Genomic DNA, 21,789 nt, shown 5'->3' with positions numbered 1-21,789 from the left:
ATAAAAAATGTTTAGATCAGTCAGATGATTGGCATGCAGAGGCAGTTTGGACATTTCACTGGTATAACAAATAATGATCATTCAAGATTGACAGTGATGATGGCCTATTTTGTAATTAAGTATGTCTAACTTTGTGAATGAAGCTATTAAAAATAAATAACATTGAGAAAATACGTGTGGGTATAGAGGCAGAGGGAGGATCCATTTTATATTCAAGGATGAGGCATTCAATTGGAGGACGCATTATGCATATTTATAACGACATAGAATTATATTGTCTAGAATGATGTATTCCACAGGCTACATCTGTTGATACAAACTTTGATTGAGGAAATGATAACGTCGATTACATTTTTATTTTGTGTTTCCTTACCTATAATGGTACTACACCCATCGCTGCTTATTAGTGAAGCACAATCTTACAAACAGAAATAATGTGAGGAAAACATTTTATTTACCAACAAATGGGAAAACATAAATACACAACAGTAACTTGAAGAAGAAATATTCCATCCCCTTTAATCCACAACTTTTATTTTTTCCTTGGAATTAATTGAATAGACCACATCTACTCGTGTTTAATGATGGACTGGACCCGGGTCCTCATGGTTCTTGGGCATCTACATGGTAAGCTCCTGCAAAAAAATAAAAAGTTGTTCGTATTTTAGGAGGTGTCAACATTGAATAGAATCTACAACTTTATTGTACAGATGGAAATGTGCCGGTCATCACCTCAGAACATAGCAAGCAACGGTGAAATGTCAATTACACCTGATATTACATTCATAACACAAGTGACGAGCAATTAAATATACTTACCATGATGGCATTAACAATGTCGTTGTTGTTGTTCTTGAGCGCTCGTATAGCCTTCACTCGAGATACGTTGGCTTGTGACATCACCAGCTCAATGTCCTTCACCTCCACGCCAGTCTCATCAACCTGCAAAGCATGATGGAACACCGAAGTGAATGGGAGAAATAGATACATACACACAAGTATGTGGATTTGGCTAAGTAGCTAGGTGAGATAATCACACATCAGTCATTGAAAAAAAATGCTTTCCTTGACCCTCACCTCTTCCTCTTCACTCTCCTCCAGTACTGTGGGTGTCTGTGTGTTCTCCTGGATGCTAGACATTCTGTCTTCTCCCTGGACCTTGAACTTCTCTGCTGCTGCCAGTTGAGCTTGTTGGGACAGGTCCTCAATCTGGAACAAAAGGAAATTAACTTTCAGAAAACAGAGCTGCAAGAATATTTCAAGCATATCTTGGTGTAATTCATAGAGAACTTAACATACTTGTGAAATAAATGGCTTACAACAGCTTTAAAAAGGCATTTATAAACTATTAGAAAGTATAGCAGGTCCCATCAAATGAAAAGCTGCACTGTCAGAGCCAACCAAGATTAAATTGATGAATGATTCTTCTAGCATTTCTGGTTACCACTTAAAATAGCATCACGTGCCTCGGATTCCCCAAAGACAATGCACATGTCTGATATAAAAAGGCATAGATTCCAACCTTAGCCTCTCCGAAAACAATGTATGTGTCGGAGGCGGAGCTCTTGTAGACGTCTGGCTTGGGGATGACAAACAGGATGTTCTTGGACTTCCTGATGGTAACCCTGGTTACGCCCATCACCTGACGGAGGCCCAGCTTGGACATGGCCTGGTGTTGACAGAGAAGATTACTACATTTTTGTCCACAGAAAACTATAGTAGCTAATCAACATATTGGTCTGTAGGAAACACTGTCCAAAGGAAACTGAACTGAAAGTTAAAACTAAAAAAAAAAATCTGTTTTTACACTGGGTAAAAAAATAATATCCCATAGACTTCAGAAATAATGACCTAATAACTTTGTTTGGGGAATGATGCTTTCATTATGATGCTATTTCAAAACAATGTACTCTAGGAACATGTGAATGAACTTAACTGACCTTTCTGGCTTTCTTTTCACTTCTACTTTGTTTGGCTTTGCTGACTGGCTCCTCGTCGATCTCAGCTGCTGCAGCAAGCTGAGGAGAGAACAACAGGTTTGTAAAAATCACTTATTCTGTAAGTTGGACACATTTATCAGTAGGTTGTCATTTATAGTCATGACTATACTAGAGGCACCTCTGCAGAGCGGTCACTAGCTGGCACAACCACAAAGTCATAAAACCTGATTTTAAACCTAACCTTAACCACACTAAACCCTAATGCCTAACCCTAAATTAAGACCAAAAAGCAAAAAAAACATTACTTTTACAGGGGACCAATTTTGACTTTGAAGCTGGATTATCTAGCGGAAATTGCTCAGTTCAAATCAAACGTTGTTATTTGTCACATACCCCACAGGTGGTGTAGACCTTACAGTGAAATGCTTGCTTACTTACAAGCCCTTAACCAACAATACAGTTAAGCAAACATTTTTTTTAAACAAAAATACGAGTTAAGAATAACAAATAATTAAAGAGCAGCAGTAAAATAACAATAGCCAGGCTGTTTACAGGGGGTACCGGTACAGAGTCGATGGGGGGCAGGGGCACTGGCGTCAAGGTCATATGTACATGTAGGTAGAGTTATTAAAGTGACGATGCATACATAACAACAGAGAGAAGCAGCAGTGTTCTGGGGGGGCAATGCAAATAGTCTGGGAAGCCATTTGATTAGCTGTTCAGGAGTCTTCTGGCTTGGGGATAGAAGCAATAAAGGAGCCTCTTGGACCAAGACTTGGCACTCCAGTACCGATTGCCATTTGGTAGCATAGAGAACAGTCTATGACTAGGGTGGCTGGAGTCAAATACATTTTTGTATTCCTCTGACACAGCCTGGTATAGAGGTCCTGGATGGCAGGAAGCTTAGCCCAGGTGATGTACTGGGCCGTACACACTGCCCTCTGTAGTACCTTGGGGTCAGAGGCCAAGCAGTTGCCATAACAAGCAGTGATGCAACCCATCAGGATGTCCAATGGTGCAGCTAGAAAACCTTTTGAGGATCTGAGTACCCATCTTTTCAGATCTTTTCAGTGCCAGCGTCGGTGTGTGGTGGTATGTAGACAGCTATGAAAAATACAGAAACTCTAGGTAGATAGTGTGGTCTACAGCTCATCCTGAGATACTCTACCTCAGGCGAGCAAAACCTCAAGACTTCCTTATACATCGCGCACCAGCTGTTGTTCACATACAGTTGAAGTCGGAAGTTAATATACACTTAAGTTGGAGTCATTAAAACTTGTTTGTCAACCACTTCACAAATTTCTTCACAAAACGATAGTTTTGGCAAGTTGGTTAGGACATCTACTTTGTGCATGACAAGTAATTTTTCCAACAATTGTTTACAGACAGATTATTTGACTTATAGATCACTGTTTCACAATTCCAGTGGGTCAGAAGTTCACATACACCAAGTTGACTGTGCCTTTAAAAAGCATGGAATATTGTAGACCTCCACAAGGCTGGTTCATCCTTGGGAGCAATTTCCAAACACCTGAAGGTACCACGTTCATCTGTACAAACAATAGTATGCAAATATATACACCATGGGACCACACAGCCTGGGGCGGCAGGGTCGCCTAGTGGTTAGAGCATTGGACTAGTAACCGAAAGGTTACACGATCGAATCCCCGAGCTGACAAGGTACAAATCTGTCGTTCTGCCCCTGAACAAGGCAGTTAACCCACCGTTCTTAGGCCATCATTGAAAGTAAGAAATTGTTCACAACTGACTTGCCTAGTTAAATAAAGGTTAAACAAATATATATATAAAAAAATTCAGTTCAGGAAGAAGATGCGTTCTGTCTCCTAGAGATGAACGTACTTTGGTGCGAAAAGTGCAATCCCAGAACAGCAAAGGACCTTGTGAAAATGCTGGAGGAAACAGGTACAAAAGTATCTATATCCACAGTAAAACAAGTCCTATATCGACATAACCTGAAAGGCCGCTCAGCAAGGAAGCCATTGTCCCAAAACCGCCATAAAAAGAGCCAGGCTACGGTGTGCAACTGCACATGGGGACAAAGATCGTACTTCTTGGAGAAATGTCCACTGGTCTGATGAAACAAAATTAGAACTGTTTGGTCATAATGACCATCGTTATGTTTGGAGGAAAAGGGGGAGGCTTGCAAGCCGAAGAACACCATCCCAACCGTGAAGCACGGGGGTGGCAACATCATGTTGTGGGGTTGCTTTGCTGCAGGAGGGAACTCGTGCACTTCACAAAATAGATGGCAAGACAATTATGAATATTGAAGCAACATCTCAAGACATCAGTCAGGAAGTTAAAGCTTGGTTGCCTGAAGAAGACATGTCCGGGTCTTCATTGACAATGACCCCAAGCATACTTCCAAAGTTGTGGCAAAATGGCTTAAGGACAAAGTCAAGGTATTGGAGTGGCCATCAAAAAGCCCTGACCTCAATCCTATAGAAAAAGCATGTGTGAGCAAGGAGGCCAACAATCCTGACACAGTTACACCAGCTCTGTCAGGAGGAATGGGCCTATGTTCACCCAACTTATTGTGGGAAGCTTGGGGAAGGCTACCCAAAACGTTTGACCCAAGTCAAACAATTTAAAGGCAATGCTACCAAATACTTAATTGAGTGTATGTAAACTTCTGACCCACTGGGAATGTGATGAAAGAAATAAAAGCTGAAATAAATTGTTCTCTACTATTATTCTGACATTTCACAGTCGTAAAATAATGTAGTGATCCTAAATGACCTAAGACAGGTCATTTTTACTCAACAGGAGGATGGTGGTTGCGTTAAGTATATTATGGTCAAAATCAAGTTAATAAAAAGTGGATAAACAATATATTTATTTACAAGAGGGATTCCCCTCTGGTGGCCAATGGCCATACTGTACCTGTGCCTGCTGTGTCTGTGTTGAGTCCTGCTCCTCCAAGTCTGGTACGGAGTCATCACTGTCAGAATCTGTGCCAGACCCTAGACACCACCAGATACATTCCATTAGAACATGGAACACGTCACAACATATCACAGAATCAGTTCTTTAGTATAACATAAACAAAACTATTAAGTAAGCAGAAAAGAATAAGGGAACATAATTATGTGGTAATATATGGAGTCAACTTGGTTACAAACACATCAAAATACATTCATACACTTCCCTGGGACAGTTGCAGGAGATTAGTTCGGGAAAATCTGCACAAATACAGAAGTCTCACTGATTTGAAAATGAGATCGTGAGAGAAACTGAAATAAAATACATTACGCTTGGTTCATAGAACCACGGTTACGTTAGTAACCGCCGATAGCCACTAGACATGGTTGTAATAAACAGAGCGTTTTTTGCTTTCTTCAGAAAAATATGGCTCTGTTTTGAACGGTTTAAGCTACAAAATACTATTGGAGTGGCCATCAAAAAGCCCTGACCTCAATCCTATAGAAAAAGCATGTGTGAGCAAGGAGGCCAACAATCCTGACACAGTTACACCACCCCATGAATGAAAGAAGACTCTCAGGAACCCGGACATGTCTTCTGTTTCCTTCTACAATGCCCAAAAGCGGCAGGACACAGAACAGAGTGGACAAGACCAGGCACTTATTCAGACTGGGGGGGACCATCAATGACATTTTCTACACCAATCATACATACCTTCCTAATTCCTTTCTGATGCATTTCACTTCAAACCGAACTTCCTTCAAATACTGTCAATAATTCTAAAATCAGACTGATTTGTAATAAAACGGTCATAGCCACAATAAAATGAAATTATATAAAAATGGGGTTGCTGGACCAAAAAAAAAGTTTGAGGTTGGCCCCTGGGTGTAGGAGAACACCACCCCCTGGTGGCCCCTGGGTGTAGGAGAACACCACCCCCTGGTGGCCCCTGGGTGTAGAGGAACAAGTCAAATACACATTGCCATTGGTCAGGTTTTGGTCAGCACTAAAAATGGTTGCTACTACAGAAGCCAAGCAAAGGGTGGATTTTCTAGAGTGAGGATGAACCAAACATAGACTATAGGTATAAAGGTAGTTAAGACAACCATTCACATAAGCATTAATACATCCCACTGCGACAGAAAGTGTGGTCTGAGGAAGAAAAAAAAAGTTTAATATAAATAAATAAAATCATAATAATTCAGCATAAGAGACTAACAAAGTTAGAATTGTCTATATTTTACCCGATGTAAAAAAAGAATTGTTAGTACAATGTCAGTGACTGAACAAAGTCTTACATTTGACCCCAATGTAATTCAATGAAGAAACTTCACCTTTAGAAATGACCAGACCCTAAATTATGCATACTAATATTGTTAGTGTCATTTTAAAATTGCCATGCGAAGCAGGCCAATGTGGATTCATCATACCCTTCTTGTTGTTGACCACTGACTTTACCACAATGGGCTCTGGTGGGGGAAATCAGTAAGGCTGGGCGATATGGCCAAAATAATATATCACCGTATTTATAAAAAAATAAATAAAACAGCATTGTTGCATGTGCTGCATTGACCATGCAGACTAAAGTGTCCCGTGGTTGAGGAACATCAAATGTGCCCCTTGAGTGACAGGGGTGTGGCTAGGTCTATGTGGAAAGTGGCACGGAGAGAAAGAGTGGAGAGATGACTCTAAAACTATAAAAATTGACATTACACATGGCGTATCACATTAAACAAACAAAAACATTCAAATACCGGTATAGAAGGTAAGTAGAGCATAAAATACAGTATACCGCCCAGCCCCAGGGTTCAGTGATAAAGATGGAGGTGACGGGAGGGGGAGACTCCACTGGTGTGGGTCAACAGGGGAATACGGGTGAGCCGCCGTCAGGTTCGTCTAGTAGAATCAGAGGGGTGACATGGCCTGGGAAAAGAAACTCGAGGTGCTGGTGGTTTAGGAGAGACAAATACCTCCACACCAGCGGAGGTGTAGTAAGGAGTTTCCTTATCAAATGGAGAAAACTGGTGTAGAGTGGTGGGAGTATTTAACAGCAGAAGGCTCAGTAGCAGAAGCTTGGAGAGAGGCAACAGAGGCAGCAGCAGGCATATCAACCTGCTTCTCAGCAAGCATATCAATCTGCTTCTCAGCTGGTTCTTCAGCAGCCACGTCTACGGACACCTCTTCAGCTCTGTAGTCAACTGCTGCAGACTCACAGAGCAGTTAATTATTCACAACAGAAGCCTCAGCAGATACAGCTGTAGCCTTATGCAGCTCGTGCTTTGCTTGACCTTTCGTAGCTCTCAGAGGGGGCAAAGCAGTGGAGAATGACATAGGTGCAATAGCCGCATGTTCACAAAACACTTTAAAAAGAGAAAGGGCTTTAATAGGTGACGTAGCCAATGGAACAGCAGTCACTTCTGACAATGAGACCTGAACTGGAAAGGCAGTAGGTTGTAGTTTTGGAATTCTCTGGATGGACAACAGACTTGGAGGCTACTACAGCTATGGCAGGAGGTGCTGGGGAAAAGAGGACAGCGTCTTCAGTTAGGAGGGTGGCGGCAGTGACATCCACTTGCTGAACGTACGAGGCAGAGGATAGTTCCGGTGAGGATAGGAATAGCAGGGGGTTTGTGAATGTGTGAAGCTGCACCAGTGGTGTCTGGGGCCCTCTCAGACATGGTGGGAGGCAATGGTCTGGCATTAACTGGGGCAGTGGGGTTAGAGTTGGCTGGTAGTAGAGCTTCAGGTAACAGCGCAATATTGTTAGATTCAGTTGGCAGCGTCAGCCAGAGGGACAGGTTTAGAAGAACATTAGACCTAGTAAACCTCTCAGTATTCCCTGGCTCCCCAGATTTTATTACCGTGGGTTGTGGGGTGGCCTGGTCCTTACCACCAAAATGAGAGCCGACAGGGGGCGAAGCAAAGGGTGAAGAGGGGGTAGTGGAGGAGCAGTGAAGAGTGGCGAGGGACTTAGGAGGGGAGGTAGGGTTGGTTGGAGATGGGCACTTGGTGTCGAAAGAAGGCACAGCTTTGGGAGAAGAGGAGAGGAGGCGTGGTCCCACTTAAAGTCTTGTCAGTTTAGGGGGCTAGGGCAGAGGTGGGCAAACTTTTTGACTCGCGAGCCACAATGGGTTCTAAAATTTGACAGAGGGGCCGGGCCAGGAGCATTTGGAGGGAGTGTTTGGGCCGGATATACTAAAGCATTAAATGTAGTGTGTGCAAACCTCATAGCACAGTAAGAACACTACAACCCAATTTATTAACTGTCTTTCAAATGTGAAAAATAGCCCTTATCAGTTAATAAATTTGTCTCAAGGAATATGCAAGATATGGCATTTACATACTATTTCACAGATATTGGGAGGAGGAAATGTAAATAGATTAAAATAACATACGCACTGTGATTTATCAAGATTGCGTCTGTTTTTAATAAGTTTCAATCGAAGGTGCAAAGTTAAAGAAATCAACATTTATTGAAAAATGGAATCACTTTCAACATTCAAAACATATTATTACACAACGAAATACTCAAGCTCAATAATATCTACTTGTGTTAAACTCCGCAAAATCATGGATGGATTGTCCTGACCGCGCGCTCTACAAACTCGCCACGGACGCCCTCGCCTTCACGCGCAAACAGTACACGTGTATCGTTGCCAAGCACACAGACATAGGCTGTATTAAATATCCTACCTGCAGCTGAAAATGTCAATTTAAATTAAGAGCGATGTGCGGCGTGTTAATTAAGCTACTGTACCGCTGCTGTGCGTAAATGCGCATTGCTCTTAATTAAAAGACGCACTTCCAAACTTGCCATATGTATTTTTTTCATAACACAGCAGAAAAACTCACCATTTCAGTGGGAACAGTGTTGTTGGTCTCCCTTTTTTGATTCGGGGTCTTGTGACAGGGGACAGGACACCAGTTGAAGTGACTTGTCAATTTTTTCAAAATCACAGAACCGACGGCAAAATTCTCTGTGCAGATTGTCCAGTGATTTGCAGTATTTCTTCGCATTTCGGGCGGCCTCTTTCTGCACGGCTAGTGTGGGGAAATGTGCGAAAGATTTGTTTGACATTTGCCTGGAGAATAAAACCAGCTTGGATTTGAAGGCTCTCACATTTGTGTACATGTCGTGCGCAAACTGATCTTTCCCCTGCAACTTCACGTTCAGCTCATTCATGTGTGAAAATATGTCCACAGCAAACGCAAAGTCACAAAGCCAGTTTGTGTCGCTCAGCTCGGGGAATTCTTCGGATTTCCCCATTAAATTAAAAAATGAGCGAATCTCGTCTTTGAGCTCCCAGACTCTTGAAACACTTTCCCCAAACTTAACCAGCGGACGCGAGAGTGCTAAAGTAGGTCCTGGTGATCCGCATTAGTTTCTTCCAGGAACGTAATGAACTGACGATGATTAAGTCCCCTTGCTCGTATGAAGTTAACAAGTTTTACAACTGGATCCACGACGTGATTAAGCTGCAATACAGACTTACACAGAGACTCCTGATGAATGATGCAGTGAGGTAAAATAACATCCTGGTCAGGGTTTTCTTCTTTCACTTTATCCTGGATTCTTTTCAGCAGCCCGATGTTTTTTCCAGTTAAATTTGGCGATCCATCCGTGGTGACATTGGCAAGTTTACTCCAAGGTAGCTTCATTCTCTCGATGACAGCAGACACCTGTTCATATAAGTCCTCTCCTCGCGTTTTCCCTTTCAGTGATTCCATGCTCAAAAGCTCCTCCGTTATCTCAAAACTGTCGTTAATCCCTCGGATAAAAATTAGGAGCTGAGCAGTGTCTTTTATGTCGTTACTTTCATCCAGTCCTAGTGAATATAACTTAAAGGACTCCGCCTTTTTGTTTAACTCGCTGACTATATCTTCGTCAATCAGTTCCACGCGGCGAGTCACTGTCCTGCGTGCTAAACTGATTTTTTCAAACTTGGCTTTGCTCTCCGGACACAAGAGACCTGCTGTCTCTACCATGCACTCTTTCAAAAACTCGCCTTCGGAGAAAGGCTTGCTAGCCTTTGCTAATTTGAATGCCAGCAAATAACTTGCCTTGGTACTTGACTCTTGAATTGCAGTTTGTTGGTGAAAAAAGTTCTGTTGACTCTGTAAATTAGCTGCCAACCTCTGAGCAGTAGCCGCCCGTTCTTGTGTTGACTGCTTGCTAGCATAGTTTGCATGCTTCGTGGCAAATTGGCGGCTGATATTGTACTCTTTGAAAACCGCAACAGCTTCTTGGCATATCAGACATACAGCCGTTGATCGGACTTCAGTGAAGAAGTATTTTGTTGTCCACTCCTTATTAAACACTCGGCATTCGCTGTCCACTTTCCTTCTCTTTGGTCCGCTCATTTTCACAGAAGGGCTTAATGGTGACGTGAAACTAAGTAAAAATTAAAGTGAAATAAAGAGAAATACGCGCCACTCCAACAACGGTCAATGTGTTTTGAGTGCGCCATCTATTGGGGAAACGTGGGCATTGCAGGGAAAGGGGAAAAAAGGAGGTTTTTACTATAATTTGGACAAGTTCGGCGGGCCGGATTAAAAAGCCTAACGGGCCGTATGTGGCCCGCGGGCCGTAGTTTGCCCATGTCTGGGCTAGGGGGTCTGTTAGAAGAGCACAGGGTAAAGGAATAGAGCACCTTGGAAGCAGAGTAAAGGGAAGACAGGATGTCAGTTGGATTTGGACGACAGTGACAATGTCATAAGAGAATGTTGAATGTTCGCCCTAGTAGACTAACAGGGATCCATAATCAATACAAATGTCAAGGACAAAATCCGACTAGTCGGTGCAAAAACATTGTCACACTATACAGCGATTGACAACATCATAAGAGAATGTTCAATCTCAAGAACTACAATATTCACATTTAGTAGATGTAGAGTCAGAGCTAGTAAGGGGGGGGGGTTAAGTGTGAGTGTTAGTTCACAAAAGGCTTTTGGGGTAGGAGTGACAAAGGGAGTGGTTTCTGTGGCAATGCATATTAGATGCACTTAACTCACAACAGTAAAAAAAAAAGCACAGGCAAAAAACATGGAGGTACATACAGATTGTTGTGCAACGCAAACTACTCAGCAAACTACTAGCAAGGACAACCAGCTTCTAAAAATTGTTATACATTTCCTAAAAGACAGACCCACGGCAGCCACAGTACAGTAGTCAAAACTACCCTGTCAAAAACCTGACTGATGGTTCAGGTGATTTACAAAGGGGGACGGTGTCATTCAATACATTTAGAAATTGTGTAGTTGGTGATCATTGAGTCCCAAGTTTAGACCAAAAAAAGGTGACCCTTTCAGAAAGAACATTGCTGATTCCTTAGTGCTAAAGGGGAAATACCACTTATACATTTTAACCAACCAAATTGGCAAAAGAAAAGCACGTAGAGGGACAGTTTTCATTAAGTTGTAATAAATATAACCCACCTGAATGAATAGCAAATGACCTGGAATGACCATTAACATCATTAGTCTGGACCTTCACCTTGGGTTCCTCGCTCTGACTGGCCTTTTCATTTTGTTGGACTGCAACGCTCACAACCTCAGGGGCTTCAACCACTTCAGGTGGCGTCAGATATTCTGAAGCAGTTTCTTGCTCTTCCGTGGTGGCTTCAGGAACTGGCACTACTTGCCTAACTTGTTCTTCAACAGCAACCTTTGGCACATCTTCCTCAGCGGTCCCTCGGTCTTCCTCTGGCACAGCAGTAGGTTGGTCTTGGGTTGTTGGTTCTTCTTTAACAGGGTTTACAATCTCTTCTTCATTCAGCTTGTCCTTAACCTTCTCAGTGTAATCTTGAACTGCTTTGGCAGCTACAGTGGGGTTTGGAACAGCCATTTCCTTGGTAACCTCAAGTAGTGAAACTGGTTTGTCGATACAACTCCCATCGAATCTCAACACTGGGAATCCAGGAAAAGAGTAGGAGTAGAAAGGGGAAGTAGAAAGAGTAGGGGGGAGTCACAGCGACATTAAAAGCTGCAACCCTTGTTGGGAATTTATTTGTATTTTTATGTAAAGCGGGATACTGTTCCAAACGATGGAGTGAGAGTCTCTCTCCTTAAAAATAACCATATGCGAATCAAAACTGGGGCTGAATTTAGTCCAAATTCATCTTAACAAGAAATTGGAGAAACCAATACTCCTGTTGAGAAACAACAACTCCTAAAACATGTACTAATGGAACCACAATACATGTACTGTTTCTACACACAGAAGAAGGGCCAAATGTAGACCACCAAGTTGTGCATGATGAGCCCAAATGTGAGTCTAATCGGTGACAGTATAAACCATGAGTCTTTGTGAGAGTGTTTGAGACAGAGATAATGAATATTTGTATTCCCCTACCAGTCTTATCATGCAGTGCCCCGCATTCAAGTGAAACACCTTGTGACCCATCACCTTTCAGTACACAGACTGAAGAAACAAGCACTAAATACAGGGTCAATTAGGCTTATCGTTCAAAAGATGTGATAACTACTCATCATAAGGGAAGAAAGTGAAGGAGGAAATTAAACAAACATGCTTTACCTTGTGTACTATTTCAGCTAGATCAGCCAGAAAATGTACGGAAAGTAAGATTGATGAAAGATGTAGCTGAATGTAGAGCAGTTGAGGAACCTTTGAGTTGAGCATTTTCATTTAGCATGAACAGGTCCAGTAGATTGGTGATTCACAAGCCATTTTACAATAAATATTACAGATTATATTTAACATTAGGCCTACACTATTGTGAATGGATAATGACCACTGGTAATCCAAGCACATAGCACATTGTCCATTGAAAATAAAAAAGAATCCAGTAATTTAGCAAATATTTCTTCCCGGTAAATTTAATTTAACAGCTCAGATTCTGAAAACTGTAATTCGTGAGGACATCACTATGCTTTCTCATTGCCTTTTTGAATAGGTATTCGCCAGACATTTTGCAGTCTGTTTTTTGGAGACAGATTATGTTCCATGCAAGACACCACAAGAAAAAGTATCATGGCGTATTAGTTTGTCCATTACACCCCAGTCCCAAGACAAAACTCATACAGTGCAGGTGAGTACAGTAGAAAGAAACCTCAAAGTATAGTAATGTTTCAGAGTCCAGGAAACCAAAACAAACCCTGTTGGATTCTATGTTAGAGGTTACATGAGATTACACACACAAGGTTTGGTCCAGTATGATCAGAGTAAAGAAATGCCATATTGAGAAGAGAGAAACCAATTGTTTAGTAATTTTGCTGTTGAGTTCCTGGACCCCATATGTGGAAAAACATATCATGCCAGGTCAAGACACAGCATCGAGGACTGTACAGACACATTGAGAAATATAAATGAGATACTAACCGGTCTCTGCCTGGGACTGTTGCAGCTCCATTGCTGGGACTGTCTCTGTGGTGGTTTCACCTGGCATGTCTGTCAACAACAACATTTGGAGTCAATTTGGTTGTGTAGTTTCACAAAAAAACAAGAATCAACAGAAATATTATCAGTCAATTCTGTCTTATGAGCAACAGTAGCAATTCCCCTACTTGTAAAATGTGTGGTCGACCACCACCAACCCTTCTAGTCAAGACAAAAACCTAGCATCCACACAAAATTATTGGTCAATTTAAACAAACATAAGCAATTTAGAGGTTATTAGCTAGTCTTGCAAAGACAGCTATGTGGAAAGCCAGGCAGGTAACGTTAGTCATTCACCACCTTCCGGAGACACCTGAAACCCCACCTCTTTAAGGAATACCTAGGATAGGATAAGTAATCCCCCTCATCCCCCCCCTTTAAGATTTAGATGCACTATTGTAAAGTGACTGTTCCACTGGATGTCATAAGGTGAATGCACCAATTTGTAAGTCGCTCTGGATAAGAGCGTCTGCTAAATGACTTAAATGTAATGTAAATGTCATTCAATAGCAAAACCTCTGGTCAGAGTAAAGGGTGTAATAATATCTAAATGTGATTGAAATGGATAACAGGTTTGGCTAAGATGTGTTTGGATGGGCCAAGACATGACAAGCTTTGAAATATGGAACTACTAAACGGTGTAACTTGAGCTACAGTACAAGTAACTGTGTCGTACATGAACACGATATGACACTGCAGTACAGTAACTTGAGGTCTTCCAAATTAAAACTGTTAGAACTGCCTGGAATATAACCTAGAATTACATGATGCAATACGAGGTATGGGGCAAACTACTGATTTAGCTAGCTATCCAACTGGCTGGCTTGTTAACAAGTTGACTTGTTTGTTTGCTAGTTAGCTATCTCACTTTATTCACACACTCTTGTTGCACATTTAAGTAGATGGCCATCTAACACCGTATGGAATGTTTAGTGTATTATGTACAAATGTTATTTGGAAACTAGCTAAAAGAAACACAGCTAGCTCACGTTGGTTTCGAGACAAGAGACTGGCGCTGTTAGTTAGCTTGCTAGCGAAATCATACGAGATGATAACCATAAAATGTGAATTCCTCAGTAATACCAAACTTCAGAATAGCTATTTACGATAACTAACACATATAATGGCACACAATTCTAAGTTAGATGTGGACAGATTGTGACGAGAAATACTTACTGTGAAAGGAGTGTAGATCTAAGATGGGTGTAAAAAAGAACTACAAGTACCAGAACGCCTGGCTGCAACAAATAACTGACTCAACTTCCGGATTTATGCAAATAACCCTCTTGGAATTAGAATACAGCGACAAACTACGGGTGGGTATAGTTTGTGGAACGTTCCAATAGGAATCTGTTCCAAAAACGTTGTAAATAACAAGGTTGTCAACAAATAACGCATATAAAGTTGTATAGCGGCAGAATAAGATACCAGGTAGGGAGTGGGCTATTTCATTAAGTTTTTCACTTACCACTTTATTCTGTAAAATGTCTGTCCTCACTATGGTAGCCCATGGACAAACATTAAGAACAAGCTACGTGGTGAGTTGATGCCTATTCGTCAGCTAGTTAAATTGATCATGCTACTTTGTATGCTTTGTTTGTTGGCAACCTTGTACTTTAAGTTTTTGGAGCAGTTTCCTGTTAGAATGTTACACAAATTATACCCACCCACAAACGACTACCCTAATATCAGTTTAACCCAGAACTAAAGTATTGTGTAATTGGTCAGTACCATTTATGTTTACATAGTTTCAGCAGGAGAGGCGGCTTATAATAATGGCTGAAACCATGTTTAATGTAGTTTATATAATTCCACAGATTCCTCTCCAGCGATTACCACGAGCCCATCCTCACCAATTAAGGTGCCACCAACCTCGTGTGGTAGTTCTTCCATAAGAGATTAACCTAAAACTAACTTTAGATTCAAGTTTTTGTAATAACGTTTGTCTGGTAAGATTCATTACGAGGTGGGCCCTTGAAAGAAAACCAAAAGGGCATGAGCCCTTGCTGCACCAGGTGGTGGAAACTTTGGGCCCCATGGCTGGCTACCACCTTGCCTAAATCTGACTGTGATACCAATTCTTGGTATACATGTCTGAAACAAAGCATTGCAAAAACTTGGAAAGTCCCCGACAAGCCAAAATATTGAATAAAATTACATTTTAACTTACTCTTAACAGTTGTCTGAGCGTTTGATCCTTTAGCTAGTTGAAATTTGAGAATAAATAGACAGTTAAGTATTATTGGCCCTACTTTTTTAGAGCACTGGGACTGCCGTTGAAATTTCAATCACCTGACATTAGGCAAAACCATGTAAACGCCTGCAAGACTGGTTAGTATGCATGTATTGCATGCATATACTTCCATATTGTGCATGTGCCTTAGGTCATGAGCTAAAACAGACAAAAACAGGCTAAAACAGTCATTCCTCCATCGAGACGTCCCTCTAAGGCCCTTCTGCTAGCTAGTTAGCCCCGGCCTGCTAGCTGTCTGAATCGCTGAGTCTCCAGCCAGCCCAACAGCTCACTGGACCCATATGATCACTCGGCTATGCATGCCTCTCTCTAATGTCAATATGCCTTGTCCATTACTGTCCTGGTTAGTGATTATTGTCTTATTTCACTGTAGAGCCTCTAGCCCTCCTCAATATGCCTTAACCAACCATTTAGTTTCACCTCCCACATATGCGGTGACATCACCTGGTTTAAATGTCTCTAGAGACTATCTCTCCCATCATTACTCAATGCTTAGGTTTACCTCCAATGTACTCACATCCTACTATACCTTTGTCTGTACATTATGCCTTGAATCTATTCTATCGCGCCCAGAAACCTGCTCCTTTTACTCTCTGTTCCGAACGTACTAGACGACCAGTTCAGATAGCCTTTAGCCGTACCCTTATCCTACTCCTCCTCTGTTCCACTGGTGATGTAGAGGTTAATCCAGGCCCTGCCGTGCCTAGCTCCACTCCTACTCCCCAGGTGCTCTCATCTGTTGACTTTTGTAACCGTAAACGCCTTGGTTTCATGCATGTTAACATTAGAAGCCTCCTCCCTAAGTTTGTTTTATTCACTGTTTTAGCACCTCTGCCAACCTGGATGTCCTAGCCGTGTCTGAATCCTGTCTTAGGAAGAACACCAAAACCCCCCGAATTTCCATCTCTAACTATAACATTTTCCGACAAGATAGAACTGCCAAAGGGGGCGGTATTGCAATCTACTGCAGAGATAGCCTGCTGAGTTCGGTCTTACTATCCAGGTCTGTACCCAAACAATTTGAGCTTCTACTTTTAAAAATCCACCTTTACAGAAACAAGTCTCTCACCGTTGCCGCTTGCTATAGACCACCCTCTGCCCCAAGCTGTGCCCTGGACACCATATGTGAATTGATTGCCCCCCATCTATCTTCAGAGCTTGTGCTGCTAGGTGACCTAAACTGGAACATGCTAAAAACCCCAGCCATTCTACAATCTAAGCTTGATGCCCTCAATCTCACACAAATTATCAATGAACCCACGAGGTACAACCCCAAATCCATAAACACGGCCACCCTCATAGATATCATCCTAACCAACTTTCCCTCCAAATCCACCTCTGCTGTTTTCAACCAAGATCTCAGCGATCACTGCCTCATTGCCTGCATCCTTAATGGGTCTGCAGTCAAACGACCACCCCTCATCACTGTCATATGCTCCCTAAAACACTTCAGCGAGCAGGCCTTTGTAATCGACCTTGCCCGGGTATCCTGGAAGGATTTTGACCACATCCCATCAGTAGAGGATTCCTGGTTATTCTTTAAAAGTGCCTTCCTCACCATCTTGAGGAGCTTCTGAGATTGAACTCCAGCAACTGATTTATGATGGTCTTGTCCTCTCTCGGAGCCCGCATTCCATAGAATGAGTTGGAGTTTGTGTGCCGGAGGTACCAGGGTGAAGCTGGCTCAGGTATGGATAACTATGAGAGGAACCTTGTTTTGGGGGTCAGACCATGGTTTTCACACAATGAGAATAGTCTTTACAGCAGATACTGTCTGCTTTGAATGATTTAAAAAATTCATACGAAGTCTCACCTTGTGACCCATTCCACACATCTGTTGTTTGTAAGTCGCTCTGGATAAGAGCGTCTGCTAAATGACTTAAATGTAAATGTAAATGTAATCTTAAATAAGCATGCCCCATTCAAAAAATGTAGAACCAGGAACAGATATAGCCCTTGGTTCTCTCCAGAACTGACTGCCCTTGACCAGCACAAAAACATCCAGTGGCGTTCTACATTAAATCAAATCAAATGTATTTATATAGCCCTTCGTACATCAGCTGATATCTCAAAGTGCTGTACAGAAACCCAGCCTAAAGCCCCAAACAGCAAGCAATGCAGGTGTAGAAGCACGGTGGCTAGGAAAAACTCCCTAGAAAGGCCAAAACCTAGGAAGAAACCTAGAGAGGAACCAGGCTATGTGGGGTGGCCAGTCCTCTTCTGGCTGTGCCGGGTGGAGATTATAACAGAACATGGCCAAGATGTTCAAATGTTCATAAATGACCAGCATGGTCGAATAATAATAAGGCAGAACAGTTGAAACTGGAGCAGCAGCATGGTCAGGTGGACTGGGGACAGCAAGGAGTCATCATGTCAGGTAGTCCTGGGGCATGGTCCTAGGGCTCAGGTACTCCGAGAGAGAGAAAGAAAGAGAGAATTAGAGAGAGCATATGTGGGGTGGCCAGTCCTCTTCTGGCTGTGAGGGTGGAGATTATAACAGAACATGGCCAAGATGTTCAAATGTTCATAAATGACCAGTATGGTCGAATAATAATAAGGCAGAACAGTTGAAACTGGAGCAGCAGCACGGCCAGGTGGACTGGGGACAGCAAGGAGTCATCATGTCATGTAGTCCTGGGGCATGGTCCTAGGGCTCAGGTCCTCCGAGAGAGAGAAAGAAAGAGAGAAGGAGAGAATTAGAGAACGCACACTTAGATTCACACAGGACACCGAATAGGACAGGAGAAGTACTCCAGATATAACAAACTGACCCTAGCCCCCCGACACATAAACTACTGCAGCATAAATACTGGAGGCTGAGACAGGAGGGGTCAGGAGACACTGTGGCCCCACCCGAGGATACCCCCGGACAGGGCCAAACAGGAAGGATATAACCCCACCCACTTTGCCAAAGCACAGCTCCCACACCACTAGAGGGATATCTTCAACCACCAACTTACCATCCTGAGACAAGGCTGAGTATAGCCCACAAAGATCTCCACCATGGCACAACCCAAGGGGGGGGGGCACCGACCCAGACAGGATGACCACATCAGTGAATCAACCCACTCAGGTGACGCACCCCTTCCAGGGACGGCATGAGAGAGCCCCAGTAAGCCAGTGACTCAGCCCCTGTAATAGGGTTAGAGGCAGAGAATCCCAGTGGAAAGAGGGGAACTGGCCAGGCAGAGACAGCAAGGGCGGTTCGTTGCTCCAGAGCCTTTCCGTTCACCTTCCCACTCCTGGGCCAGACTACACTCAATCATATGACCCACTGAAGAGATGAGTCTTCAGTAAAGACTTAAAGGTTGAGACCGAGTTTGCGTCTCTGACATGGGTAGGCAGACCGTTCCATAAAAATGGAGCTCTATAGGAGAAAGCCCTGCCTCCAGCTGTTTGCTTAGAAATTCTAGGGACAATTAGGAGGCCTGCGTCTTGTGTAGGTATGTACGGCAGGACCAAATCAGAGAGATAGGTAGGAGCAAGCCCATGTAATGCTTTGTAGGTTAGCAGTAAAACCTTGAAATCAGCCCTTGCTTTGACAGGAAGCCAGTGTAGAGAGGCTAGCACTGGAGTAATATGATCACATTTTTTGGTTCTAGTCAGGATTCTAGCAGCCGTATTTAGCACTAACTGAAGTTTATTTAGTGCTTTATCCGGGTAGCCGGAAAGTAGAGCATTGCAGTAGTCTAACCTAAAAGTGACAAAAGCATGGATTAATTTTTCTGCATCATTTTTGGACAGAAAGTTTCTGATTTTTGCAATGTTACGTAGATGGAAAAAAGCTGTCCTTGAAATGGTCTTTATATGTTCTTCAAAAGAGAGATCAGGGTCCAGAGTAACGCCGAGGTCCTTCACAGTTTTATTTGAGACGACTGTACGACCATTAAGATTCATTGTCAGATTCAACAGAAGATCTCTTTGTTTCTTGGGACCTAGAACAAGCATCTCTGTTTTGTCTGAGTTTAAAAGTAGAAAGTTTGCAGCCATCCACTTCCTTATGTCTGAAACACATGCTTCTAGCTAGGGCAATTTTGGGGCTTCACCATGTTTCATTGAAATGTACAGCTGTGTGTCATCCGCATAGCAGTGAAAGTTAACATTATGTTTTCAAATAACATCCCCAAGAGGTAAAATATATAGTGAAAACAATAGTGGTCCTAAAACGGAACCTTGAGGAACACCGTAATTTACAGTTGATTTGTCAGAGGACAAACCATTCACAGAGACAAACTGATATCTTTCCGACAGATAAGATCTAAACCAGGCCAGAACTTGTCCGTGTAGACCAATTTGGGTTTCCAATCTCTCCAAAAGAATGTGGTGATCGATGGTATCAAATGCAGCACTAAGGTCTAGGAAAACGAGGACAGATGCAGAGCCTCGGTCCGATGCCATTAAAATGTCATTTACCACCTTCACAAGTGCCGTCTCAGTGCTATGATGGGGTCTAAAACCAGACTGAAGCATTTCGTATACATTTTTTGTCTTCAGGAAGGCAGTGAGTTGCTGCGCAACAGCCTTTTCTAAAATTGTTGAGAGGAATGGAAGATTCGATATAGGCCGATAGTTTTTTTTATATTTTCTGGGTCAACGTTTGGCTTTTTCAAGAGAGGCTCTATTACTGCCACTTTTAGTGAGTTTGGTACACATCCGGTGGATAGAGAGCCGTTTATTATGTTCAACATAGGAGGGCCAAGCACAGGAAGCAGCTCTTTCAGTAGTTTAGTTGGAATAGGGTCCAGTATGCAGCTTGAAGGTTTAGAGGCCATGATTATTTTCATCATTGTGTCAAGAGATATAGTACTAAAACACTTGAGCGTCTCTCTTGATCCTAGGTCCTGGCAGAGTTTTGCAGACTCAGGACAACTGAGCTTTGAAGGAATACGCAGATTTAAAGGGGAGTCCGTAATTTGCTTTCTAATAATCATAATCTTTTCCTCAAAGAAGTTCATGAATTTATTACTGCTGAAGTGAAAGCCATCCTCTCTTGGGGAATGCTGCTTTTTAGTTAGCTTTGCGACAGTATCAAAAAGGAATTTTGGATTGTTCTTATTTTCCTCAATTAAGTTAGAACAATAGGATGATCGAGCAGCAGTAAGGGCTCTTCAGTACAGCACGGTACTGTCTTTCCAAGCTAGTCTGAAGACTTCCAGTTTGGTGTGGCGCCATTTCCATTCCAATATAGCATCGAAGAACCCCCGTGATATGCAACTTTTCAGGGAAGTTAGGAACCAATATACACAGGCAGTTAGGAAAGCTAAGGCTAGCTTTTTCAAGCAGAAATTTGCATCCTGTAGCATAAACTCAAAGTTCTGGGACACTGTAAAGTCCATGGAGAACAAGAGGACCTCCTCCCAGCTGCCCACTGCACTGAGGTTAGGAAACACTGTCACCACTGATACATCCATTATAATTGAGAATTTGAATAAGCATTTTTCTACAGTTGGCCATGCTTTCCACCTGGCTACCCCTTCCCCAATCAACAGCCCCCCAACCCCCACAGCAACCCGCCAAAGCCTCCCCCATTTCTCCTTTACCCAAATCCAGATAGCTGATGTTCCGAAAGTGCTGCAAAATCTGGACCCCTACAAATCAGCCGGGCTGGACAATCTTGACCAACGGACTGTTGTCCGGACCTCTGACAGTCTCTATGAGTGTGCCACAGGGTTTAATTCTCGAGCCGACTCTCTTTTCTGTATACATCAATGATGTTGCTCTTGCTGCTGGTGATTCTCTGATCCACCTCTACTCAGACGACACCATTCTGCATTCCTATGGCCCTTCTTTGGACACTGTTAACTAACCTCCAGACGAACTTCGATGCCATACAACTCTCATTCCGTGGCCTCCACCTGCTCTTAAATGCAAGTAAAACTAAATGCATGCTCTTCAACCGATCTCTGCCAGCACCTGCCCACCCGTCCAGCATCACTACTTTGGACGGTTCTGACTCTCTACTCTACTCAACAAATTGGATGCAGTCTATCACAGTGCCATCCGTTTTGTCACCAAAGCTCCATATACTACCCACCACTGTGACCTGTATGCTCTCGTTGGCTGGCCCTCGCTTCATATTCGTCGCCAAACCCACTGACTCCAGGTCATCTACAAGTCTCTGCTAGGTAAAGCTCCACCTTATCTCAGCACCCACCCGTAGCATGCGCTCCAGCAGGTACAGTGAGGGAAAAAAGTATTTGATCCCCTGCTGATTCTGTACGTTTGCCCACTGACAAAGAAATTATCAGTCGATAATT

The 21,789-nt window shown here is 42.8% G+C and overlaps 1 protein-coding gene across 2 annotated transcripts; it reads right to left on the bottom strand.

Annotated features, from left to right (window-relative positions):
- Positions 1-432: 432 nt before the first annotated feature.
- On the bottom strand, positions 433-14,538 carry LOC124032311 (nascent polypeptide-associated complex subunit alpha-like). 2 transcript variants are annotated; one of them, XM_046344618.1, is made up of 9 exons: positions 14,455-14,506; positions 13,222-13,290; positions 11,319-11,789; positions 4,845-4,924; positions 1,941-2,018; positions 1,523-1,669; positions 1,078-1,209; positions 820-942; positions 433-635 (listed from the first exon to the last, which is right to left on the bottom strand). In XM_046344618.1, the coding sequence occupies exons 2-9, from the start codon at positions 13,286-13,288 to the stop codon at positions 621-623; spliced, it is 1,113 nt and encodes a 370-aa protein (XP_046200574.1). In that variant the 5' UTR covers positions 13,289-13,290; positions 14,455-14,506; the 3' UTR covers positions 433-620. The 2 variants fall into 2 exon arrangements, with proteins under 2 accessions (XP_046200574.1, XP_046200575.1); XM_046344619.1 differs by lacking the exon at positions 11,319-11,789 and having other exon boundaries at positions 14,455-14,538.
- Positions 14,539-21,789: the final 7,251 nt, after the last annotated feature.

Source organism: Oncorhynchus gorbuscha, linkage group LG03 (assembly GCF_021184085.1).
Source record: "Oncorhynchus gorbuscha isolate QuinsamMale2020 ecotype Even-year linkage group LG03, OgorEven_v1.0, whole genome shotgun sequence".
Lineage (NCBI taxonomy): Eukaryota > Metazoa > Chordata > Actinopteri > Salmoniformes > Salmonidae > Oncorhynchus > Oncorhynchus gorbuscha.
The sequence above is the reverse complement of the archived record's forward strand: the minus strand, read 5'-3'. Positions and strand labels throughout refer to the sequence as shown.